The sequence below is a fragment of the Rhodnius prolixus genome, unplaced genomic scaffold (genome assembly GCF_049639745.1).
Source record: "Rhodnius prolixus isolate KJV_2025 unplaced genomic scaffold, Rpr scaffold_2, whole genome shotgun sequence".
Taxonomy (NCBI): Eukaryota; Metazoa; Arthropoda; class Insecta; order Hemiptera; family Reduviidae; genus Rhodnius; species Rhodnius prolixus.
In genome coordinates, this window is record NW_027411592.1 from 4980078 (window position 1) to 5003853 (window position 23776).

The window sequence follows — 23776 nt, forward strand, 5'->3', positions numbered from 1 at the left end:
TTAAGACACATCTATTCACAAGGCACAGGGCTCTCTTCAACCTATCATTTTATGGACACCCTGGAGAGATTTTTCTCGCTATTCAGTTTCTGCAGAGCAGGCGAAAAACAGATTTCATCGACTTTGGGTACTGAGTTTAGTCTAGGTTGCGGTGCCAGTGGTGACCACGTAGCTCTTGGCTGGGTAAGACTTAACCCATTAAGTCTCCCAAGACGAAATGGGATTGGGCTAACCTCTTGGTGCTCGCTAACTACGACTAAATGCTTTGAAAAATTTCCAATTCAATTTATTTTGGGGCGATCTGGGAGGGTTACCACATAATGAGTGAGTATTTTAGATTTTAAGAACTTAATTGGTCTGGTTTTGACATAATATAAATAAACTTTTATCTTAAAAATTTGAACTCTAGAACCAAAGCTCTTTCTCTGTTGTGTTCATCATTATTGTCTTTTCCCTCTTTTTTCCTCTTACGGAAAACTGCTCTGAACAGTTCACATATTCAGTTTAAATGATTTACTTTCTTGGGTTAAGGGAAATGGGATTTTTTTCCAGGACTCTACCAAAAAAATGAAAGAAAAAGCAATGCATTGAAAATGGTTTTGGATAAGGTCAGTGAAGTGTGCAGTTCAATGCGTGGAAAATTGTTTGAGAGAGAAAGAGAAAAAGGCAAGAAGATGTGGGGACAAAGTGGAGGGGGATCTCAGGGTATTCAACTGTACTGAGCGGGACATTCTTCTTCATACTCGTATCTATCACCAGCACACTCTCTTGCACAGTGGCAATACGAGATCCGGAGGCGAGCATCTAACAACTCCGGGCAGGTCACCCTGAGCCTTTAGAGGAGTAACTTGTCTCTCTCTTGTAAGCCACCTCTTACCGGATTCGAATCTTAAATCTGTTCCTCTCTTCTCTCTCAAGGAAAAAGGAACTTGTTGGATCATATGTGGCTCGCTACAAGAATAAATTGTGAAGCGTCTTTTTAATCCAATAAACTTGATATTGGAAATCTCCCAGCAATACTCTTACTTTCCTTGGCAAGTTGGGACATTTGATCCAATTTCTTTTCTTTCAAACACTACAAGGTAGCCGAAACGAGCTGCAAATTAGTGGTGAATGCAGAAAACTCAATTACCTTACTCACAGAGGTAATATGAAGCTCTTTTGGGTCTGCAGGAATACGAAGGGTTTTAAGGTTTAGAAAATGGATTCGGCCGAGAGACAAGAAGCTTCTTCTATCCCTAAGTAGTTGGAATTCTGACAGGTCTACTGACTGGATACGCTTAGGTGGCACTAGCTAGGTCAATGTGCCAATGCTGAGGAATATTTAGAAGTTACAAAGCTCAGGGATATGATACCCTGACCTGAAGGCTGCTTCTGATAGAGGAATCCTTAGGGACTTCATTTTTTTCACTTGGGGGATTGGGATGGGGAATAAAAACCACTTTGGGCTCCGCGCTAGTTATGTAGTGCTTTGAGAATTTAAACCAATAATCTTTCTTCAGTTGTCTGGGGGCCATTAGTTGGAGATAACCTGCTGCGATTCTGCCGGGAATCCGGTTTGGCACCGCCGAAAGTTGTTGGTAACGCTTGGCGTTACGGATTCCTCGACTTAAACTTGATTTTCGCCTTGAGCATAGAGGAGTTCAATGCCAGTACACCGAAATTTCAAGTATTGAGTCTCTTTAATTTGTCTCTCATAATAAGGACATCATTCTCCCGGCGGGGGTAAACATTAAGTCTATTCCTGTTTGCAGGTGCACAGCCCCAAAATGTCTGGACTTCGGAAGTCGGTACAACCGAAGGCCCAATCTGCTATCTTTCAATTTTACCCAGTCCACAGACGTTATCAAACTTTGTCTCCATTCTCCAACTCAAAGCCACGTTTCCAATTTATGATGGAGATAAGTTTTCTTGCGAACTCCCCACATGTCCCCAGTAACTTTTTTGAGAAGTCTCTTTCTCCTAGTTTCTTTATCAGCTAGATTATCAGCGTGCTTGTTCCAACTAAGCCCATGGTAATAAGTTCCTGTTAGAATGTATTTCTTAGCCATCTCAATCTGAATCGGGATATCTTTAAGGAAAATATGAAATATATATTTAAGAAGATAAATATTGCCAATACGTGTATCTGTAACTAGAGAGATTGTTGAGTATATCATGGAAAGATTTATGACAAAAGGGAGATTATAGAACAAAATAAAAAAAAGAAGAAAAGTGGAAATCTGGACTCTGGTAAATTATTGAAGACGTTCCTACTTGGAATGAAAAGGATACTCCGATGTTTACAATGAGAGAAGTATGTAAATAGAAGTAAACTCATTTGTAGCGCCCAGATATTACTGTACTACTACAAGAAATATCTCTTCTGGTGTGAGGCAAGCTCTAAGAAGGGAGCGCCATTTTGAGAATCCCCTGTCTCTAATGCAATGAAGAAGAAAAGAAAGAAGATCCCTCTGTATACGAATAGAGTAAGCACTCCCATCCAACTTTATTATCCATTCATTCTTTAGTGTGAGTAACTTGGTTTGCATTATCAGCGGGTAATCATTCCATCATTTTGTGTGTGTGTTAGAGTGCACGCGCTTAGCTACAGGACTATGTTTCTCCGAACACTGTGTAAAGGAAGCAGTAAAATCGTGCCAAATTTCATAAGTTTTACAACGGAAATACACATTTTACGGTTTCTGTTCATTCGAAACTACTGTACCCGACTCGAGGGTTGCAAAATTAACGGTAAAAGGAACTGTTTCCTTCTTATCCTCGTACTACGCTGGTCTCCGGCTGCTTAGTAGGTACGACGACTTACTGAATTCAATAGAGCTTTGAGCTAGCTTTTGGCGTTACCGCTGGGCCACTGTTATCCATCGTTTCGCTGCCTGTTCCTCTCATAAAAGGAAAAGAGAGGAGTCATGTAACTTCGGGTGGCCGTCATGTAGGGCGACAATAATTCGATTTTGAAGACCTAGAGATTCGTTTTCCAGCAGACTTTGGCCAATAGTCACTTGACAAAGGCTTCTGAGGCTCACTTTACAATTATTACTCCTTCTATCCACGGTATCTGAATTGCAGTAGAGCTGAGGAATAATCTGGTTTCCTCTATGTTACTTAGTAATTGTAACGTGTAAGTGATTTCTCCCTCCTTAATTAAGCCCGGAAAGAAGAGTCAATAGAACCTTCCTGCAGAATATTATCGTCAACAATAATTCGTTGAAGCTACAGTTACTGTATAGTTTCATTCAGTCGTCAGTTACAATCTATATTTCATACTGTTGAGTTTGCCGCGTGGTCCCCCATAGGATTTTCTCAAACTGTTAGTGACCGTGTCCAAGGTGCTCTTTACCATTTACTATCCCATCTCCATTAAACTAAATGTATAAGAATGTTGCTCCTTTGAATCTGCGCATGATGGTATTGAATTATTATTTAGAAGTACATGCACAATACTTTATTTCCAAAAACATGAAATGACTAACCTATAAGTGTAATAAATAGAATTCCCTTTGGTTTAGAAGAAACTTAGCGGACGAACAAAATTGGTCAATTAGAATTAAAATTGGAATAAATGGATGTCCTTTGATTATTCTACATTAAATTTTATCTTCTTCTCAGTTAGTTACTTTCTCTAGGAAGCAGGATAAAGACACAACTGCATAATTAATAGGCAAGTGAAACTGGAAACAAATTCTAAAACGCAAAAGAAAACGCCTTGGTGACAAGATAAACAACTAGGGACTAATTAATGATGTTTATCGTTTATTTTTCCGCGCTCACGGCTGAAGTCCTCATGAGAAGTGTTTAAGTCTTTTTAGAATGGCCAAGGAGTGGGTGAAAATTCTCTGTTGGCGAATTTCTTTTAATTTTTAGAGAGAAAAGTGGAAAATAAGGCTCCAAGTCTTTCGCTACTTTATTCTTTTGTTTTAATTACGTTCTTCTGCTGAATCTCTCCTTCCCACTGCTTTGAGCCGAACCTGGCCCTTTTGCAATAGACTTTACAACTATGTTAGCTGGCCAAGTTGGCAGTCTTTTTTTTACTCTTTGGTTTGCAATCTTCACCTCTCCTTCAACTGCTTCTGCTGGCGGTAGCAAACATAGAACAGGAAGATTGTCCTCATGAAATGAGACTGGCTCTAGGAGAGAGAAGTTGCAGAAGGTGAAGGTTTAGGGGTAGTGAGCAATAAGAAGCCCGGAGTTGATGTCAAAGAGGGGTGAAGGAGTTAATAAGATTTCCTAGGTCGGTCTTATCAAACAAACAAAGAGAAAGTCATTCTCACCCTTTCCTCTGTTTTACACTTCTATTTATCGCTCTCTTTAACCCCATGGATGGAGTTCTTCTCCTCAAGCTCTTCAACAAGATTTTAAAGTTTTCTCGGGCTTTATATTAAATAAAGTTGCCAGGCTTTAGTTTAGTCTTCGCCTTGAAATCACTTTGTACCTAAAGTGCATTTTTCTTCCTCATTTCTATTTAATGGAAACAACTTTCAAAATTATTTTTAACAGAGAATTCGAGGACACATTTTATAAAAAGAAGAAAAAAAACAAATCATCCGTTAAATGACATTTTTATTTTTCTACAAAATTATTAAATTATTGATTCATTTTTCAAACTTGTAAATAAGCTGTAATTTGGGGGGGGGGGGTTATTGAACCAAAACAGTTGTTAAGCGCATTTCCAATATAATTAGATGACACTTCAAAATCCAGAATGAAGCTTTTTGCATTTCCAGGAACAGATAACTACTTGAATAGATCATATTGCAGTTTTAAGATTGCCTTGAATTCGTAATATTTTCATTAAATACTTCTGTTCTTATTTTGCTACACGCTGATGTTTTCTCGCACCGATATTCTTCCTTAATTTTTTTTTTTTTTTTGTAATAAAATTTCAATGCAATTGAAACAGCAACATCTTCTAGTAGACTTCTTTCTTTAGATTGCCCACCAGTGCAATATTTGGCCTATTGCCACAGATCGTGACCCCGAGTGTTTAAATGCAATTATATTTTCTCATTAACGGTCATTTTTTGGTCTTGTCTCTGAGAAGGTAAACACAGTCCAGAAATGCGTTACTAAATGGGTTCTAACGTATTAAAGGAAGGATAATTGTGCATTTCTGGGTTCCTTCTTATTAAGATAGTTTACTTAATGTTGCAGTTAAATATTGTGAACTTACTTGAAGATAATGTGACAATTAGGAGAACTTCTGTTCGAGTCTTTTCCACTCTCAAGGGACTGAACATTTCAAGAAATGTATCCATTACATTGTCTACTGAGATCGAGAAAATCGTATCACGCTTCATGCCAGCTTTTTTACACACTTCGTGGGAAAGAGTCCAAGATAATTTCCATAATAATGGAGGGAAATGCTCTTCACTTGATTATGACATAGTGGCACATTAAGCTTTATGTATTGGATAATAAAAATAAAAATAAATTAGAAAAAGAAAGCCTATTTGAATAAAAAGGTTGAAATACCATAAAAATGTTATATTACAAGAGAACTCTAGAGATAAGAAAAGAGGCGAGAAATTATAATCATTATAAATAAAAAAACTCAGCATAATAAGTAGAGCAGATGCTCAGCAAGATTCTACTTCTAGCATTAATATCAGCAAGATATAAAATGGAGAAAATAATTGGAATATAAAAAGAAGTATTAAGAAAACGAAGTAAGGGTAGGAATATAAGAATTTATGGGCCCCGCTCGCGGGCAAGTAACTGCTATTAAATAGTGTAAACAATGGAATATTAAAAAAAATTTAATATTTTTTTTCTATTTATTTTTTATCTCATCTTTTTTTTAAAAAACATCTTTAAGGAGGAGCGGCGAAGCATCTTTATTTTCTACTCATGTTCTACAATATTGGAGTTTTATTTTAAAGCTGGACTTTTAATGTAACTAAAGATTAAAAAATTTTATTGAGCTTCTTCTGCGTCTAATAGAAATTTTCATTTTATTTTGTCTCTAACCTTCCTCTTAATATATTCAGTTTCGGGAACTAATATGATCACATCAAACGCGATTGCATCTCCAAAATCCACATTTATTAGTGAAAATCATTTGAAGATAGCCAAACGCTAGAACCCAGTTCGTGGCTCTTTAATGGACAGAGCTATCATGTACAAGATTTCTAAATCTTTCTTTCCTTCTTTCCCACTTTTAAATTTTCCGCGGAGATGTAGATACTACTCATCTAAATTATACATTTTTGAAGTTACAACTGCTTTGACCGGCTGCAATCTTTGCTGGTTTTGATTTGGGGGTCATGTATTTGGTTCATTTTAATTGTTCTGTAATATATGATCAAATTTTCAATTTTATAATTTTTATAGTTTGTGAAATATTCTTAGCGTACCAATTATTGTACTTTATTTCTGTTTACAGCCGCTAAATTTGTAAATGATATGGGCCCAGCACGCTATTGCGCTGAATTGTCTGTGTTGAACATTTACGAACTAATATTATTTTGTGTACATAATTTTGAACTTTTAATTAGTTTTGTGTAAGTGCTGTTTTAAGTTTGAATAATTTTCATTCTGTGTTTTTATTTTGGTTGTGAACATGATAATAGAAAAAAATGAAAATAATAAGTCCAGATAATTTCATTTCTACCCTTTTATTGAATTGCATTCCAGATACTTTTGAAACGTTTTGTGTAGCCTCAGAAACGCAAATTATTAGAACTGGATGTAATGGAGAGTGGAGAAAATCGAACATTTCTACATATTTCCGGTGCATTACTCGTTGGGATAGATAACAAGCGAAGCATCGAGAAGACATTGCTTATTTTAGATGCAACTAGGTCAAGTAAAAGTAGCTTCAAAAGAAACCCTGAAAATGAAAGAAGAAATGGAATCTCGGTCAGCTTTCCTAGAAGAAAACATGAGGTTACTCTAAAGGTCGAGACGACCGCCCTAATAATCAATAGATTATTAGGGATAGATGGCTAGATTCTGGGACAACTTCTCGCAATATGATTTATAATATTATAGAATAGACTTATAAACTGTACTAATTATTGTACTTTACGGCAGACTACAACAACCGCCTCTTCTTTCTTAACCCAACAATATTTCTTTTATTTATATTCTTGTAAGTTAGAATTACTTTGTTCAATATATAGCTGAGCATTTTAGATTGATGAGCTTAGGCAGTGTACCGATTTAACTTACCTTTTTCTTGTAAATTGCCCTAAATATTTACATAAACCTTGTTTAAAATTTAAATATAACACAATAAATTAAATAATAACAAACAATTGATGTTAAACAAGTCTAAAAAAGAAACAGAATTAGAAATTAAATTTATTAATGTAAACAGTTTTCTAAATTGTAATTAGAAATACAATATTTAAATGAATTTTAAATTTCAAAATATTCCTCTGTAACAAGAAGGAAAGATTGTTTCCTTCTTGGAATAAAAGCTTAAATGAAACCCTGCTGTTTCTCGCTCTCAAAACTCCCTCTGAATTATCTCAGTTCTACGCTTATTACCATCCATTTGGTATTGCAATCAATAAACTGCCCTAACATTTCAATTTAATTAGGCCGCCTGTGATAGAATTGTATTTTATATGATTTTTTGTTTTAGTCAAACTTAGCTCTAGACATCCCATTCGATAAAAAATTATTTTTTTTATTACTCCACTTCAATGTTTGCTGGTCAACGAAGCTGCAATAATATATTAATAGATATTAAACTGTTTCAAACAAAGTGGATTCAAGATTGCTTGGGCAAACATTGGCAGCAAAAAAAAAAAGTTTGAGCTGGATAACCGCGCTTTAAGGCTATAATGAGGCTAAGTTCTGAAAGGATTCCGTTGGGACCGTATTAAGCCTGAATCTGTTTGTCAGATCTTTGATGCAGAGAAAGTGTGGGTTCAACTGAATGCATTAGAATATGAGCCACACCCCACATCATTACCTAAAAGTCGTGAGCTACCCTTTTTCTTTCAGTTAAAATGAAAAATATTTGCACTTTAAAGCGCGATTTTTATGTAGACATTCCAGCGATTTGCCTCGCTTTTTAAAAAAAAAAAAAGAAAAAAGCTATAACGCCACAATCGCAGCCTCCGAAATTATTTAAAAATCACCTAATTGAACATCTAAACATTAAATCTAAATTCTAATCTCCTTTCGTAATCTAAGAAAAGCATTCTTTCGACAAGTTGTCTCTTTAAATGCCGATTTAAAATGATTTTGTGATTTCTATTTTGGAGCTGAAGCAATGTTTTTTATTGGTCATTTTCTTTTTCAAAGGAAAATTTTTTGGAAAATTTTCCTTTGAAAAAGAGAACTAACTGGTTATGGCTTGTGGTTATTTATCTGCGCGGGTGGACCCCACTTTTGGCCAGACGACGTAGAGGTTAGTTCTACTGTGATCGCCGCTATAGAAAAACTAGTTAATATTCCATTTTTATTTGAAAACATAGAGAACCTCATTAGTTTTCCTTCCATTATTGGAAAGCAGAGCCCTTTAACCGCGCAAAAATCAATAGATTATCCACAGTACAAAGCGTTTAGCCGTAGGGCATAATAGGTAGCGTGTACTGACAACCGCTAACCAAAAAGGAATTTATTATAGACGAATTACTGGGGACATTAAAGTGAATGCCCAAGTAATTACGAAACAATGTGCCTGTTGTCAAGCTTTAACTAGAGACAGAGAGTGTTTACTGTTCTCTAGTAAATATTTGTGGCTATTGTTGCATAATGGATTGCAAGTGATTGATGTTATCACTTAGAGTTTGTTGATACAGTTCTCTCGACGCCTTTAATCCTTAAAGAGTTGTTCATGAACCAACTAATTTACAGATCCCAACGAAGACCTCCCATCAAAAAGGAGACCTTACTTCATCTTTATATTTATTCTGATTCAAAATTACATGCTCTGAAGTACAATGCTTAAAAAAATGTATATGTATTATTTTAGAAAATAACAAGAAAAAATAAAATTGAAAATGCAATCTCTGATCACACTTGAACAGATTATCAAAGGTTTGAAACCTCCTGCGAATCGATTAGTGTATTAGAGATTCTGTTCCCCGGGCATTGCAACCAAAAGTGTGCCAAACCTCCTGAGACAAGTAGATCAAATCCCATGTTTTCCGCCAGGACCTCTCACACTAGAATTTGGTGATATGATCTCCTCTGGCAAAGGTCACATATTTGCAATCTAGCGGCCAAACAAGATGTGACAAGCCTTTTCTTCCTCCCCTTTTGGGGGCTACAGGTTAATTAATCAGGTGCAGATGTTTCCTGTCTGTGGTTCTTTAAGTATATTGCGTATCGATGTTCTTCCGTTAATCCACCTCTCCAGTTCCCAGTAATAATTTCTCTCTCTCTCTCATATATACAAGAAGTAACCATTAAGTTCAGGTTAAAGGAATTTCAAACAAAATTAAGCACTTCAGTTAAAATTCCAGTTGTCAACTTGATCATGAGGCTTTTCGTCAGATTGGACCGTGCAATAATTGAAACTACTGGGACATAATTCCATTAAGGGCATGAGTTTATTGGTTGGAATACAGGAAGCTCTGGTAGATCGACAATTTATTGAACTGTTCTAGTTTAACCGATCACACGTAGCCCAGCTTTTCAATTAAATAATTCATTAAAACCTGTTAACACATTTAAAATTCAATTCGGGTGTGCGTTCCACTAATTCTGATTGGCAGTTTATAAATGTGGTTTTTAAATTGAGGGAAGAGGTGCCAAATAATGATTGGCATAAAGTTTATTTTATTGTTTGCCAGAGTGCATCTAGTTCGGCCGGAAGTCGACACGCTCCTTCCGCTCACTTAATTGTATAATCTTACTTTCTAATCACGAAATTACGGAATTTTTTGTTTTTTCACATTTTCAATATTGAATTTTCGAGTTTTGAAATCTCCTGAATGCGCAAAAACTTTAACAAAAGAGACAGTATGAATAAAATCTTAAAATCGCTAGAATTTTCCATAATACATTTAGATTTGGCCCCTAATCTAAAATTTGTTGCTTCGAACATTCATCCAAAAGAGCAGCTATACAGTTTAGTTTTCGTTTCACAAATCGTTTCGGCGAATTTTCAAATAACTATTAGTTAGATTTAGAAGGAGAATGGTGCTACGTTCTATTCTGCAGCCGAATGAAGCTTATTGCAAATGCCTTAATTAAACTGAGTTTGAAGGAAATGGGTCCGAACTTCCAGAGGGTGTTTCAGCTTTTTGCGATTTTCTTGAAAAACCACTTCAATGGAATATATGGAACTGAAATAAAGGAAATATTTTGGCCAACTCTGACAGATCTTTTTAATGACTGATTCATCCAAAGAAGAGAAATAATCTCAATGTCAGTCTGATTTTGATATTTATTATTGGCAAACTTTATAATGCTGCTATAAACTCTTGCATCAGTGCATGTGTAATTTGAATAATTTAGACGGTCTTAAGGAATCAAGCTCATGAGAGTTGGAACTGAGAACAAAAGACGCTACTGTGATGGATAAAATTTATGGCAAGAAACGGAAATAGAATTGATACAGAAAGAAATCAATAATTAATATTCTGCAGTTCAGCGAGGTGATTAATTTCCAGCTCCCTGTCTAAGTCTTTTGTTCTCATCATTATTAAAGAATTAAAATTGGTACAAGAGGTTAGAGCGGGAGAAGAAGACTTATAAAATTAAGATAACTAAACAGGGGATGGCTAAAGAAAATTATTTCTAATTAAAACGTTCTTTTGTTACTTTTCTAGCGCCACTCCTCTTTCTCTATCTGTCTCTCTCCCACTCTCTCATTATTAACATTAATACGGAAGAACTTTTCATAATTATTTTAAATGGAAATTCTATCGCTCTTAAATAAAATTTAATTAAAATTATTTTTCTCGAAATATTGCTAACAAGTTCACTTTTAATGCATTCTATCCGAACAAGAATTTTGGCAATTTGTTTACTCTTTGTAAATTTTTTTTTTTTTATTCTGTTTTAACCAGACAGGTGTACAGAAGAAGTTGCATAAACAAAACAAATACTAAAAGATACAAATTAAACACAACTTAAACAAAAAATAATTATAAAATATAAATCACAAAATGTAAAAATAATCCTACTAAATAAAAGATAAACTTCTAAATTAAATTATAACTTAAATATTGTAACAATACTTTATAACTTACTTTAGTCGTTAAGCAAGGATGAGCGCAGCATTACTAGATTTATAATATTATAGAATAGACTTGTAAAATGTACTAATTATTGTACTTTACGGCAGACTACAACAACCGCCTCTTCTTTCTTAACCCAACAATATTTCTTTTATTTATATTCTTGTAAGTTAGAATTACTTTGTTCAATATATAGCTGAGCATTTTAGATTGATGTAATTGTAGATATTAAGGCAGTCAGATTTTGATAAAGGCGATAATAAATTAAACAGTTTTACCTCTCTGCTAACAGTGGTTGGGATAGATAATTGGGCTAGATATTTTAATCTAATACATTCGTAAAGCGGACAGGTAATAATCAAATGAAATAAGTCTTCATTTTCATGGAGATTACAATGAGTGCAGAACTGGTTAGGATTTATTAAATAGGCTATTGCTTTGTGGGTGATTTTAATAGAGAAATTACTGCAAGTTCTACGAGTAAGTTGGAACAATATGGTTACAGAAAATGGTAGAGAGAGTAAAAGATAATTTTGTTCATCCGAGATATATAAAGGGATATTTCTAAAATAAATATTACAATTTGAGGAGTATAGTCTGGCTGCATCAGTACTGTATAAATTGGCTTCATAGGTTGACAACATTGCTTTTATATTTTTACGGATTACATATGGATCCTGCATTTCCCAAAGATGGTTATAACCAACATTTATAAAAAAATTCCTTAACTTGGGTTACCCAGTTGAACTTAATGTTATTAGACGATGAAGAATCGAGGTGTAACAAATACGAAGTAATCTGGAACGATCTATTTCCAATATTTTACAAACCATTTCAACGCAAGCTTAAAAACAGTGGTGGCTATATGAGATAATCCAGTTTCCAACAGTATTATATAGTACGGAGTAGAGTTTAATAGATGAAAAAGGCGTTTGTAAAAATTTGGGCATATTCTAAACGGTCTAAATACCTCAGTCCCCAGATTTGTACTGAATAGAGCAATGTGGAACGGGCAATTGAATTAAACAGAGCGATATTACTGGGCCGTGAGTTACTCTTGACTTTCGCCAGAATATTGTTTACGGTCTTTGTAAATATTACACACGATTGATCCGTTTAAAACACTATAAACGGCACTTTAAAGAAATGTCTGACCACTTCCTATAGTAAATTGATCGGTCTATAAGATAGAAAATGTTTACTAAGTTTCAGGAACGAGAATTTCCATGATAGTGGGAAATAGGTGGTAGGTAGGACCGAATTGTACATAAGTGAGATAACTGAGGGCTTCTGTAGGAAGATGGCAAGGAAGTTATGAGGACGTAACAGGTGATTCTCTAAAAGGGGGAGAATTCATGATGTGCTAAATGTAGGTATGAAGGAGTTAATGCGTTTGTAGGTAGCGAGAGACGAAGTGGTGTGATCAATTCCAAGGCTGTCGCCTGTTCATCACTTGACATGGCAGGGGTGAGACGGTCAGATGTGAGCTGAGTGTAGCTTTGTCCTCATCTTATCTTCCCTAGGTTCCATCATCTTGCCTAAGAAATGATCTTGTAGGTTATTAATCCGACTACAGCAGTTCAAAAGAGACTTACGGGTCACGTTTGTTCGTACAATAGAAGTCATGGTTTTGCGTTCTCAGTTTTAACCTCCAATTCAACTGTTTTGAGAGCCTGTTATAATTATTTTTTTAGTAGGGTAACCGTTGTCAGATCCTTGGGCTCTTATGTCTTAATTAAGACATATATGGACAGGTTTTATACCCTGAAGTAGTCTTTTGATTTGAGTGAGTAGATGATACGCAGATGTACTTCTGAACGGATGCAAACAATACTGCATCCGCACCTCATATATCTCGTACTACAAACCCTTATACAACTGTCCTACTGGACAGTTTTAATGAGGCAAACAGTATATTTACTGCTATACATTTACAACTACAGTATATTTACGTCTACTTCGTCGGGTGATTTTAGGGATAACGATAAGTTAAGTTTATCTAGCAAAATCTGGAGATGAGCTCAGTCCCCTCACTGCCACATAATTAGAGTCGGTCGGGGAGGATCAATAGTGAGGGTTAACATCAAAGGACTGAGGTCTATAAGTCTATAAATGTACGTACTCAGCGAGAAATTTTGAGAAGAGATAAAAACGTCTAGAACGATTTTCAGAAAGATGTCGTTCAGTTAATTGTTTAATCATAAGATAGTACTTTGTGGCAGAAGTAGTTAGAACAACAATAAGTAGAGTGTATCTTCCAGGATTTACTGTACCTAACTTTAGAGTTTTTGCCTTAACCTGCAAGGAATTTGGGTCCTAATATATAGTTTGTCGATGTGGCAATCCAGGGAACATTCACCACAAATAAATGTTTTGAATTTTTAAGTGGATTTGATTTCATTTTTGAAAGTTTAGGCTTTGTTTCAATGGGTTTATTTACTGTGTTTTATTCTTTGTAGTAAGTCCTGAAAATGCTCGAATTGGAGGATCTTTACAGTTTTCTAAGAAGGAAAGTACTATGACCCTTTTGCAAAACATTTAAAATATCAGTGTTATCTTGGAGGTTCTGAAAAACTTATTAATTTATAACACAAAAAAAATCATGCATAAGAATATATTAAGGCAAATAAGCTGTTAAAGGGAACTGCCTCCTCACCCCACACTCTACATAGATTTGGCTTTACTTTTTGACTGAGAAATTTATCATGCGGTAATAATATTAATAAGTCTAAATCTCAAAACATGTTTCTTGGAGAATCTAATATAGATTTCTCAATACCCGTAGTTTTCTATGGTAACAGCAGAGAGCGTGCACCAGTGCACAATACGCAGAATGCACAGTATGTGCCATCAAACGTGACTGGCAAACTTATATTTACTTAATCAATACCCTACTTGGCGGCACTTCTCTTCCGCCAGTGCACTTCCTTAAGTAAGTGCAAAAGAAAGGGTGCACCCCTTGAGTTCGTTTTACAGCGTATTTTCACTTTTTTTTAGCCCCGCTAAAGATGAGATTCACAACGAAGACAGCAGTACGCTCATCAATGTTCCTGTTGTTCTGATGCAATTTGCAACATCAATAGAAAAAATGTTTTGTGACTTTTGTCCTCTTTATTTATTTATTTAACTCTTGGTACAAATTTCCTGATGATTTTCTATCAATTTTATGACCGCTAAGATTATCTTCACAGCTACAACTTGTTTTATTAATCTGATTAGATTTGTATATGATTATACAAGTTTTTTAGAAAAATATAATGCTAACTTCTGTTAGAAATATTAATTATATTGTTACGTTTTAGCTGATATTTAGTTTCGGATTAATAATGAATCTATTATTAAAAGAACCAAAATGAGTTTAAAAGCCGAACTTTTAGTTAAAGATAAATATTCAATTATTTTTATGTCAAAGATTCAGCACTATAATGTTCCAATGAAGTGAACACAAAATGTCCTCACTAATCAAGAACAGATCACTCTAATTTTTACTTCACAAATCAATCGGTTTGGTGAAGTGCGCTTTTACAAAATGCTAGTAATTTTCTAGATAACTTATTATATTGATAATTATCATTTATCTGTTCGTTTCTTCACATCTTCACTTAGATAATAAAAAACATATTTCGAATCCTGAAAACACTATAAAATCAAACAAAGCACAGGTTCAATTTGGATCCACAACATTGAAAACAAATCTCTGAATAAGATTTAGAAAAACCTTAAAAGAACAGTGGATACAGTATTTCTTTATGATTTAGTTATTTATGATCTGTTTTCTCTCAACCTTTATGCACGGTTATAGAATATTATTTGATTGCCTAAAAACACTTACATATTTATGAATCTCCTTTCTTATTACATTAGTGTGGTAAAATATTTCTGTTAGGTGTATTAAGAAGTGTCCTTGTAGAGATAAGAAGGGTTAATACTATTTATATTGCGTTTATTAATTTTATTAAATCATTTCTTTCGTCTTTTTCTACCATCGAGATTTGTGAATACATAATCTTTTATTTTCTACCGAATATAAATATACATTATTTTCTTTTTTGCAGTTTATTCTCTGACCTGCGGAATCTGATGGGCACCACGTTGATGACACTACTGGCCACCACCTTCATGGCCCAGTTGATCTACGTGGTCGGAGTGGGAGGAGTTCACGTAAGTGTTGCAGCATTCCTGCTTCTAATACCCACTTAACCTCTCCTGAGTCTTTATTGACTCAGATTACTTTGCGAACTCTTTAAACACCTCTTCTACTGGAAATAGGACTGGAAGGTATCCCTGATTTGATCTTTCGTAGCATGTTTTTCTTATTTGTGGACATTTTTTGACTTTTTCTATCAACAGAGATGAATTTATTCGAGAGTTAGGGATTCACTTCAGTTTACAAAGCTCAACACAACATACATTATTATTGGGATCATCGTTTAATAAAAGAGAAAACGAATCACATGATTAGGATGAAAAATAATTGTTGAGACACTGATCGATAGTAGCTAACCATTCCTCTTCCCATTGTAAGAGAAAATAACGCTTACTCATTAGAAAAACCCTGTATACTGTTTTAAACGGTGTCATTTTTTGGTTAGTCCCAATATTCACTAGAAGAATTGGATAACCAAAGAAGTTGTTAAAAATCGAAGTGAAGTTGAAAAACAGAAAAAAAAATCCTGTTAGGTAATTAATACAAAAAGACTGTTGGTGACAGCGGTAGATAAAAAACAGTAAAAAAAGAAGTTTAGACATTTTCATCCCTACTAAGCCTCAGAAATTTCTGGAAAAAAAAGAAAACTCCACTTGTTCAGTATGAAAATAAATAGCCGAGTCTTTGGTATTATTCAGATTGGTGTTAATTAGAGTACTATGTTTTAACAAGTTCTTCTGGACAAGACAGATATTCTAAGTGGCTCTCCAAGTTAGATAACCCAGTTTTGTTGAAGAAATATAGAAAAAGATTAAATTTAAGAACCATTACAGTACAACAGTATACATTTCAATTCCACACAGCAGCGCCACTGTCACACTTTTTTATACAAATTTCTTGTACTAAGTAACAAGACGTTTCAAACATTACAAACCCGTTCCTGGTGGTTTCAGTTTTTCTAAATAGGGGTTATTCACTGAAAATGTGCTTGAATTATTGTTTATTCATTTATTTGGCAGAAAAACTGTTTATTTATGCCAGAAGGTGTCCTCTACCAAATTTGCACTGAATCGCATTGGTCGTATTTTACCTATTAAGATTTGGTTTCATTATTTTGCGTAACTCGTATCTTTAACGCAGCGGGCCATATTTAGTTATTGCGTAGGTATTGCTAGTTAGCCGTTTAGTTGTAATTATTGAGTCCTCAGAAAACTAAACAAGTCCTTTAAAAGTCTCTTGTAATACAAGATTGTTTTATTACAAGGTAAAATTAGAATTGCAATCCGTTGATTAAGAGAAAGTCGATCACACCAGATTTTTATAATTCTTGGACATTATCTGTAATTTACTTTCTTTATTGGTATATATCCATATACCAATAACATACTAATAACCATCAGTAAATCTACGTATGAATAGGTTTTATTTCAGTGCCACATGTATTTAGGTTTATTTGATTTATTTGATTCAAAGAGATGAATGCAAATTTATACTGGGTTGCCCATATTAAAATTGCTAACCTCCGGGTTGTTTAAAATAAAATAACTGTCAAAGAGGGTAAGCGAGTGCAAATTTTGAGAGCTGAAGGAAGCCCTGACATCACAAAGTTTTGAAACTCATGGCTAGGCGAGCTGTCTGTGATACAGTTACTAAGGTCACAAGCACCAATTCTCTCAGTCGAATTCTTCATCCTTAAGCATAAGATTTTACCTTAAATCTTTGCACGTGACGTAGCTGTCATTTGAAAACTTTGTTATAACCACAACGCTTTTCCAAAAAATAAAATATTTATTTTCAGGACCGCGAACTGTGCTTATCAATATCTTTCTCCTTACAATATCTTCACCTGAGTCTTATTTTATGGATGGGGCTACTTTGTCGTGATACCCTGATATCGGTGCAAAGAGGATGCGAAGATGGGCCTAGGACTGATAGACTGTGGTGTAGATTTGCTGTGTCCAGCCTGATAAGCTGGAGTCTTCCAGGATTGGCCGTATTAGCTGCTTATGGAGCCACAGATACATCTCATTTGCAACCAATGTATAAGGTGAATTGTTGGTAAGTTATTTTATAAATGTTTCTTAATTACAAAGTGAACTTAAAACAGGTTTCTTTTATAATAGTTAAAATTTAATAATGATGAACAGGTTTAATTTTATAATAATTTTAAATGCATCAAATGTGATTTATAAACTGAATTTGAAGTTTTCTTTAAAAAAAAAAAGAAATATAAATAGTGTAACTTAACCCTTTTTCCTCACTATTTAGGTTTGTTTGCCGTCCAGTCTATCTACTGACTTATGGATTTCCTGCTATGGTTGTACTGTGTACCTGCGTGTGCCTGTTAATTAGAGCCAAGATTCGCCTCACCTATATGCTCAGTTTAGAGACAAGACAAAAGTTACGATCACGTGCTGCAAAAAGCAAAGGATTAGAAGTGGGCCTGTGCAGTCGTCTCACATGTCTGCTATTTTCCTTGGAATTATCAGCTGTACTGTACGCGGCTACTGGAGCAAAACCATTTTGGCTGATTTATAACTTGTTGCACTCAATACAGGGTCTCATCATGGCTTTATGCGCCACTTGCAACTCTCAGGTAATGAGTTACAAAATTGTAAAAAGATATTGAATATTTCAATTTTGTTACTTATTTTCAGTAATCTAGAAGGCTCAATAGTACATCTTGTTAAGCTGTTCTACGTTTATTTTTAGCAGGAGCTTGAAGATCGTGCGATAGCATCTAAACGATTTTTTTTTAGAGAGAATCGAAAAAAGTGTGTTCCTTCAAGACCACCTAAAGCCATCAACTTCACATCAATCGGAGATCTGAATTTTGAATTACACTAACTAAACTTTCCAATGAGACATTTTATTACTCCGGTATCTGTCTTTTCATAAGATCCACAAAGCCTAAAGGCATATGATTTTTTGTATAGACTCTTAATCGAAATGTATAAGTCAATAATTTGCAGAAATTGAATGAACAAAATTAAATTGTTAAATCAACAATCAAAAATCATTGTTCAATGACCTTTACATAACAATGCTTTAATCATTAATACTCATCAAATGAAAACAAATTCATCTGAATGACTTAACTTGCTTAAATAATTTTAATGATATAATTTCTATTAAGTTCCGTTTTTCTTTCTTGAAAGGTTCTGTCAGTGTACACGAGGCGTCACCGTAGAAGGCGATCAACTACAAAACTACTTTCTAAAACTTCAAGTCTTGAAGATCTAGATTGGACTCCTTTGCCAAGTACAATATAAGGGATATCTCAATCACAGTGAAGATGATGCAAGAGACTGTCAGGCTGGGAAACAAGACGGTGTTTGTGTGAGTATGGGAATAAACGGCTCGCTAATCCCGTTAAATTGTTCCAAAGGCTAATAAAGCATAACTTATAGAAGAAAAAATGTTACCAAATCCCAGAAGTGGGAAGAGTGTTATGTCCAGAAGATAATTGTCATGGCCCTAAGATTGAATTGTAACGAAAGGTAGCTTGCATTAATTGTGATTAACACGTTGAAGAGACCTTTTTTTCTATAGTAGTCAGGGAATGAAACATCAAAATCGAACTAATGGAAGTTTGAATGGTTTAAGTTAAATTTTAAAATAATAATAATAATCGCACCACGTAGGAGTTTCCATTTTAGGTAGAATTTCCCACCTAATCTTCCCTGTTGCGACTGATACTTCTCATATCGGTTGCCACAAATAGAATCGTAAAAACTTGAACATCTTTGCAAAGAAAAGAACGCTAAAAATTCAAGCAGAAGCTGACAATTAAGTTTCTGATCGAATGAACTTGTCATCTTTAATTCATTTCAAAAAACAAGCAGATGCAAACTTAAAAAAATAAAATGCTTTTCTTAAAATAGCTCCTGCGGCTAGGCCATACGGCTGCAGTACCGGTACAGTCTTACGCCATTTTCATTCAACCTGAGAGAGTCTGAAATAAGAGAACGCTCCTGGTTTTGCAATCTACTGATAAGCAGGGTATTGGAAAAAAATCCATTTTCTAAAATCAGTTCTAAACTTTATCAAAGGAATTGTGCTTTGTAACTACTAGGTTTTTTGTTTTGTTTTTATTTAACTTCTCTTAAATAATCTATCTGTTTGATTAAGAGGTATTACAAATACTTTCCACATTCTGATAGGCTTGTAATTTGTTGCGCTTACTTGTAAACCATATTCTAATCTGTCGTTAGGTACAGAGCTAAATCAGAAGAATTTAGTGTTAGTTAGGAAGTCTAACTAAAGCAGAGAGGTGGCCCTAGCATGTACAATGTTTAATCTGTCCATGGAATATTTTTTTAGAATACTGGGAAACAAGCGAATGAATGGCTCGGTTAAAGTGCTTAGGTGAGCGGATAATTGTTGGTTCGCCACATTTAGAGCTTGATGTGTTTCTTAAGCTAAATCAAACTTCTGCTAAAATAACCTTAAAGGTAATCCTGCCAATAGGAATCATATTTTAAAAGTGACCCCAAGTGCATTAAATAAATGTGCATCATTTGGCTAATTATGGCTTCAATAAGATAAATGAATTAAGTCATCTTGTCGTACAAGTAAAAGTTCGATAAGTTAAGTTCTTGTAACTTAAACTACAGGTCAAATATAAAATTTTGGCTTAAGCGTGTTGGGTCTACTAATACCTTTATTTGAATCTTACTGAAGTTTTTATTCAACTTGAACTTTACCGTTGTGAATACTTTATGAAAATGAAACCATGAACATTATTCTAAAACTTTTCTGAGAATAAAAAAAGGTGAGGAACAATGTACAACAAGTTTTATTCCTAGTAACTCGTTTTTTTATTATAAAATTTTGAAAATGTTTATCCTTAATCAAGAGCAAAAATGTATATGTTATGCTTATACTATAATTTTTATTATTAAAAACCTCGTAGTGAACCTAGCACTTTTTAAGACAAACTTTTATCGTAAAAACTTTTTCTTTACAATGTAATTAAAAACTTTTAAAATAAAATAAAACTCGTTCCGCCCCTGCTGCAAACACTTAAAAAATAATTTCTCTGTTGATTTTCTTAAGACAAAATAAATATGATAATCTATCCAATCTTCTAATAAGGATCTGAAGTCTGAAACATATTCAAGTCTATCTTGCTAATCGCCTTTGTTTTGAGAAACAAGTCTTTCAACATTGGAACTGATAAAATGAAATGAACTAGAACTAAATAATATGCATAATTTTGAAAACATCTTATTCAGACTTTTTAGATTAGGCAGAGTGCGATAATGATTTTAGAACCTTGGGAAACGTCTCGAGAAAATTATTAAATGGCCTTTGTAACGCTAAGACGCGCGTCCATTTTTGAGCGATAAGTGCGGAAGTAACAATCCTGTGACCACAGTTAAAGAGCGACTCCAGCGTACCAAAATATATGGAAACTGACAATCATGCTGGAAGATACCAGACCCACGCAAGTGGTATAAATTTATGAGAAGAACTTGCAACTGTCCAATGTTTAAGTCATATAAATTTTAATACAAATTCTTAAACATTTCCTAAACTTAGTTAAACTAATGTGGGTGAAACTGTTGAGAGCTATAAGCCAACGTTTTCGAGTAACCTTTTGACCCTATTGCAACTTTCTGTCATTTAGGCGTTATGTGATTAACTAATTTAACTAGATATCCCGTAAATCTTATAATTGGAGTAAACAAAGTTAAAGTTTTCCATCTGTCCTTTAACATCAACATACTAAGAAATTTGTACAACCTCTCGTCTATATTTTTTGTTTGGATAACTCATAAATGTAAAATCTAAGTTGCTCAAACATTGCATTTAAGCTTGGACATTAATCCTGAATCTACAATTTTTGAACTGCAACAAAAAGTAGTCAAGTTAACTATCAAACTGCTACAAATTCTTGATTACTTAATTTTTGGATAAATGATAATATTTTTCTGGGGAACAATATTGCACAATAAACTTCTTAAAGAGGGGGAACAAATTCTGTTAAATCTTCCAAAATGTCCAACTTAATGTGCACAGCACAAATCAACCAGAGTTATTCTGGAATTTTATTTATTATAACAAAAAAAAGAAACTTAAGTAACATGTAAATATTTTCTTATTAGAGTAAATTTAAGAAAAAAAAGAAAAATAAAAGCATCGCTGTAATCCCTTTGTAGTTGCAGAAAAAAAATTAGTATATTGTTAGTTTTACGTACGACATTGAAGCGTGGCCACACCCTGAAATACATTTTTTCCATCGAGCTATAATGTGCTTTCGTTTAGTGATATATATATCACATATCACTAAACATATACATATATTTATAAATATATATATGATATATATTTATATGTTATGTATATAACATATCTAGCCTAAATCTGCAAAATGTAAAAATAAGTAAAATGAGAAGAAAAATAAAAACATTGTTTATTGAATAAAGACATTCTAATTAAGTATGTAAATTTATAGTCGCATATCCTTAAAGCATATCTTTCAAAAGGTGAAAAGAAAAAATTGTGTTAGCAAATATGGCTGTAAATAACTTAATTATCCTTCCAAACTCTGGTTGATGTTATCGAAGAATTTATTTCTTAAAAATTAAACTTTAAAAGAAATTAATTTTGTTAAATTCACTTTTATATGTGTAAAAGTATAGAAATATATATACATTCTTGTGGTTGTGACGAGAATTCCTAAAAGAAAAATGCTCTTGAAAAAGAAAAAAGCCCACCTCTTTAAATATTAGTAAACAAATTCAAAGGCAAAAGCCAAAACTGATTATTGATTTTTTTATGAAACAGGTTATTGCTGTCAGTTTATGGTTTACTTTTTGTTATTTGTTCTGAGCTTACACACTCAATTAATGTGCACTTCAAGATTCCTGGCTAAACAAGAGAGTGTTGGCCACCTGCTTGAATTTTAATCAGTTTTAATTTGAAAAATTATGAAATAAGCCAGCTGTATGTTTCCTGTGGCTTTAATATTCTCTCTTTTTTACAATTCATTTTGTGGCCTGTTTCCTACTTTAATTATAAGTTGTCACAAACTGTTCATTGCGTTGTAATTGTACCTGATAATATATTATTTAAATTGATAGAAAGAAACTTTAAGCACAAATCAATTAAATCTAATCTGTTCAGTGAAGATGTTTGTTTGCGTTCAGTTACCTATTTTCATCATCCTTTTCTCCTATTTAAGCAAAGGACTTACAGGCATAACGTTCCATTTATCTGTCGTCTATACGAATACCAGGTAAAAGTTGTAGAAAGGATTTAAAGAACGAGATTTGGCTCCTCTCGAGGATATCCAAACAATGATAGCCCCAAATTTCGGCACTAATCTATTAATAATCTATAAAACACAGAAATGGTTGCAATACTTTTTTGTAAAAACCACTTAATAGCCTGAGAAAATTTGCCAGAAGCATAGAGTGGGACACCCAAATATTCAAAAGAGCTCTCTACAGATATAGTGTCCCCACCATGATAAAACTTGGGAAATTTCGGAAGTCTTCCACCTTTATGAAGAGGAACCAGCACAGTTTTCTCGGCATTTACAGTAAGAGAACGTCTAAATGAATGAATTCTCCCATGTTTTTATGTAAATATAATAGAAAAATCAGAAAATTAAATATCGTACATTTATAATTCTGGTTGCTACCAAAGTATACCTGCAAATATTGATGATGTATGAATGTTGATGGCCCAACAACAGTTCGAGTTCATCACAACCTCAATAAAGCAATACTGTAACTTAAATTAATCTGACATCATAACTTTATTTTCATTTAAAAACAAAAAAGGGGCTCGTTAGAAAATTCTCAAATTTTGGTAGATCACATAATTTGTAATAATTTATATTCATGCAAAAATTCACGTAAATTTGAGCACATAAAGCCAGTCAAATCACAATTTATTACAGAAGGTATGTGTACACTAAGAGCATCTATATAGTATATAGAGTTGGGCAAAAATTTAATCAATTAAAAAACAATTGAATTAAACCGAAATTTAATTTTAATCATGATTAAAATTAAAAAATTTAATCGGCCAAAATTAGTTGATTAAAATTAAATTCACTTTTAATTTAATCGCAATTTAATCAATTAAAATTTTTAATCATAACTAAAAATTAAGATTAAAATTAAATAATCATAATTTTAAATGATTGAATTAAATTCCAAAAGTTTTAATCACTTTGGACGATTAAATTTTTTAATTTAATCAAAATTTGAGAGATTAAATTTTTAAAACCAAACATTGCCAATGGTTAAACCAGAATCGGACCAATGCATCTTTATTCCGCCTAGCTGGTGCCCCTTCTCTATCAATATTATCACCTTTCCCAAACTTGGCACCTTCATTCTACCATTCTGGTGTCTCATCTATACCATGTAGGTGACTCTTAAGTCTTAGATAGGACCCCCTTACACTCACATTTAACCATGTTTACCACTCATTATACTTAGATATGACCACCTTACTCTCACATTTA

General features: G+C 33.7%; 1 protein-coding gene across 6 annotated transcripts in view; it reads left to right on the top strand.

Annotated features, from left to right (window-relative positions):
- Window positions 1–22426, top strand: part of LOC141448770 (adhesion G protein-coupled receptor E3-like) — a 136404-nt gene extending 113978 nt beyond the window's left edge. For all 6 annotated transcript variants that reach the window (XM_074117370.1, XM_074117371.1, XM_074117375.1 and 3 more), the window contains 4 exons: window positions 15200–15305; window positions 17090–17349; window positions 17560–17887; window positions 18450–22426. In XM_074117370.1, the coding sequence (XP_073973471.1) occupies window positions 15200–15305; window positions 17090–17349; window positions 17560–17887; window positions 18450–18563 (808 nt within the window). In that variant the 3' untranslated portion in view covers window positions 18564–22426. The remainder of the gene's footprint in view (window positions 1–15199; window positions 15306–17089; window positions 17350–17559; window positions 17888–18449) is intronic.
- The last annotated feature ends 1350 nt before the right edge of the window (window positions 22427–23776 follow it).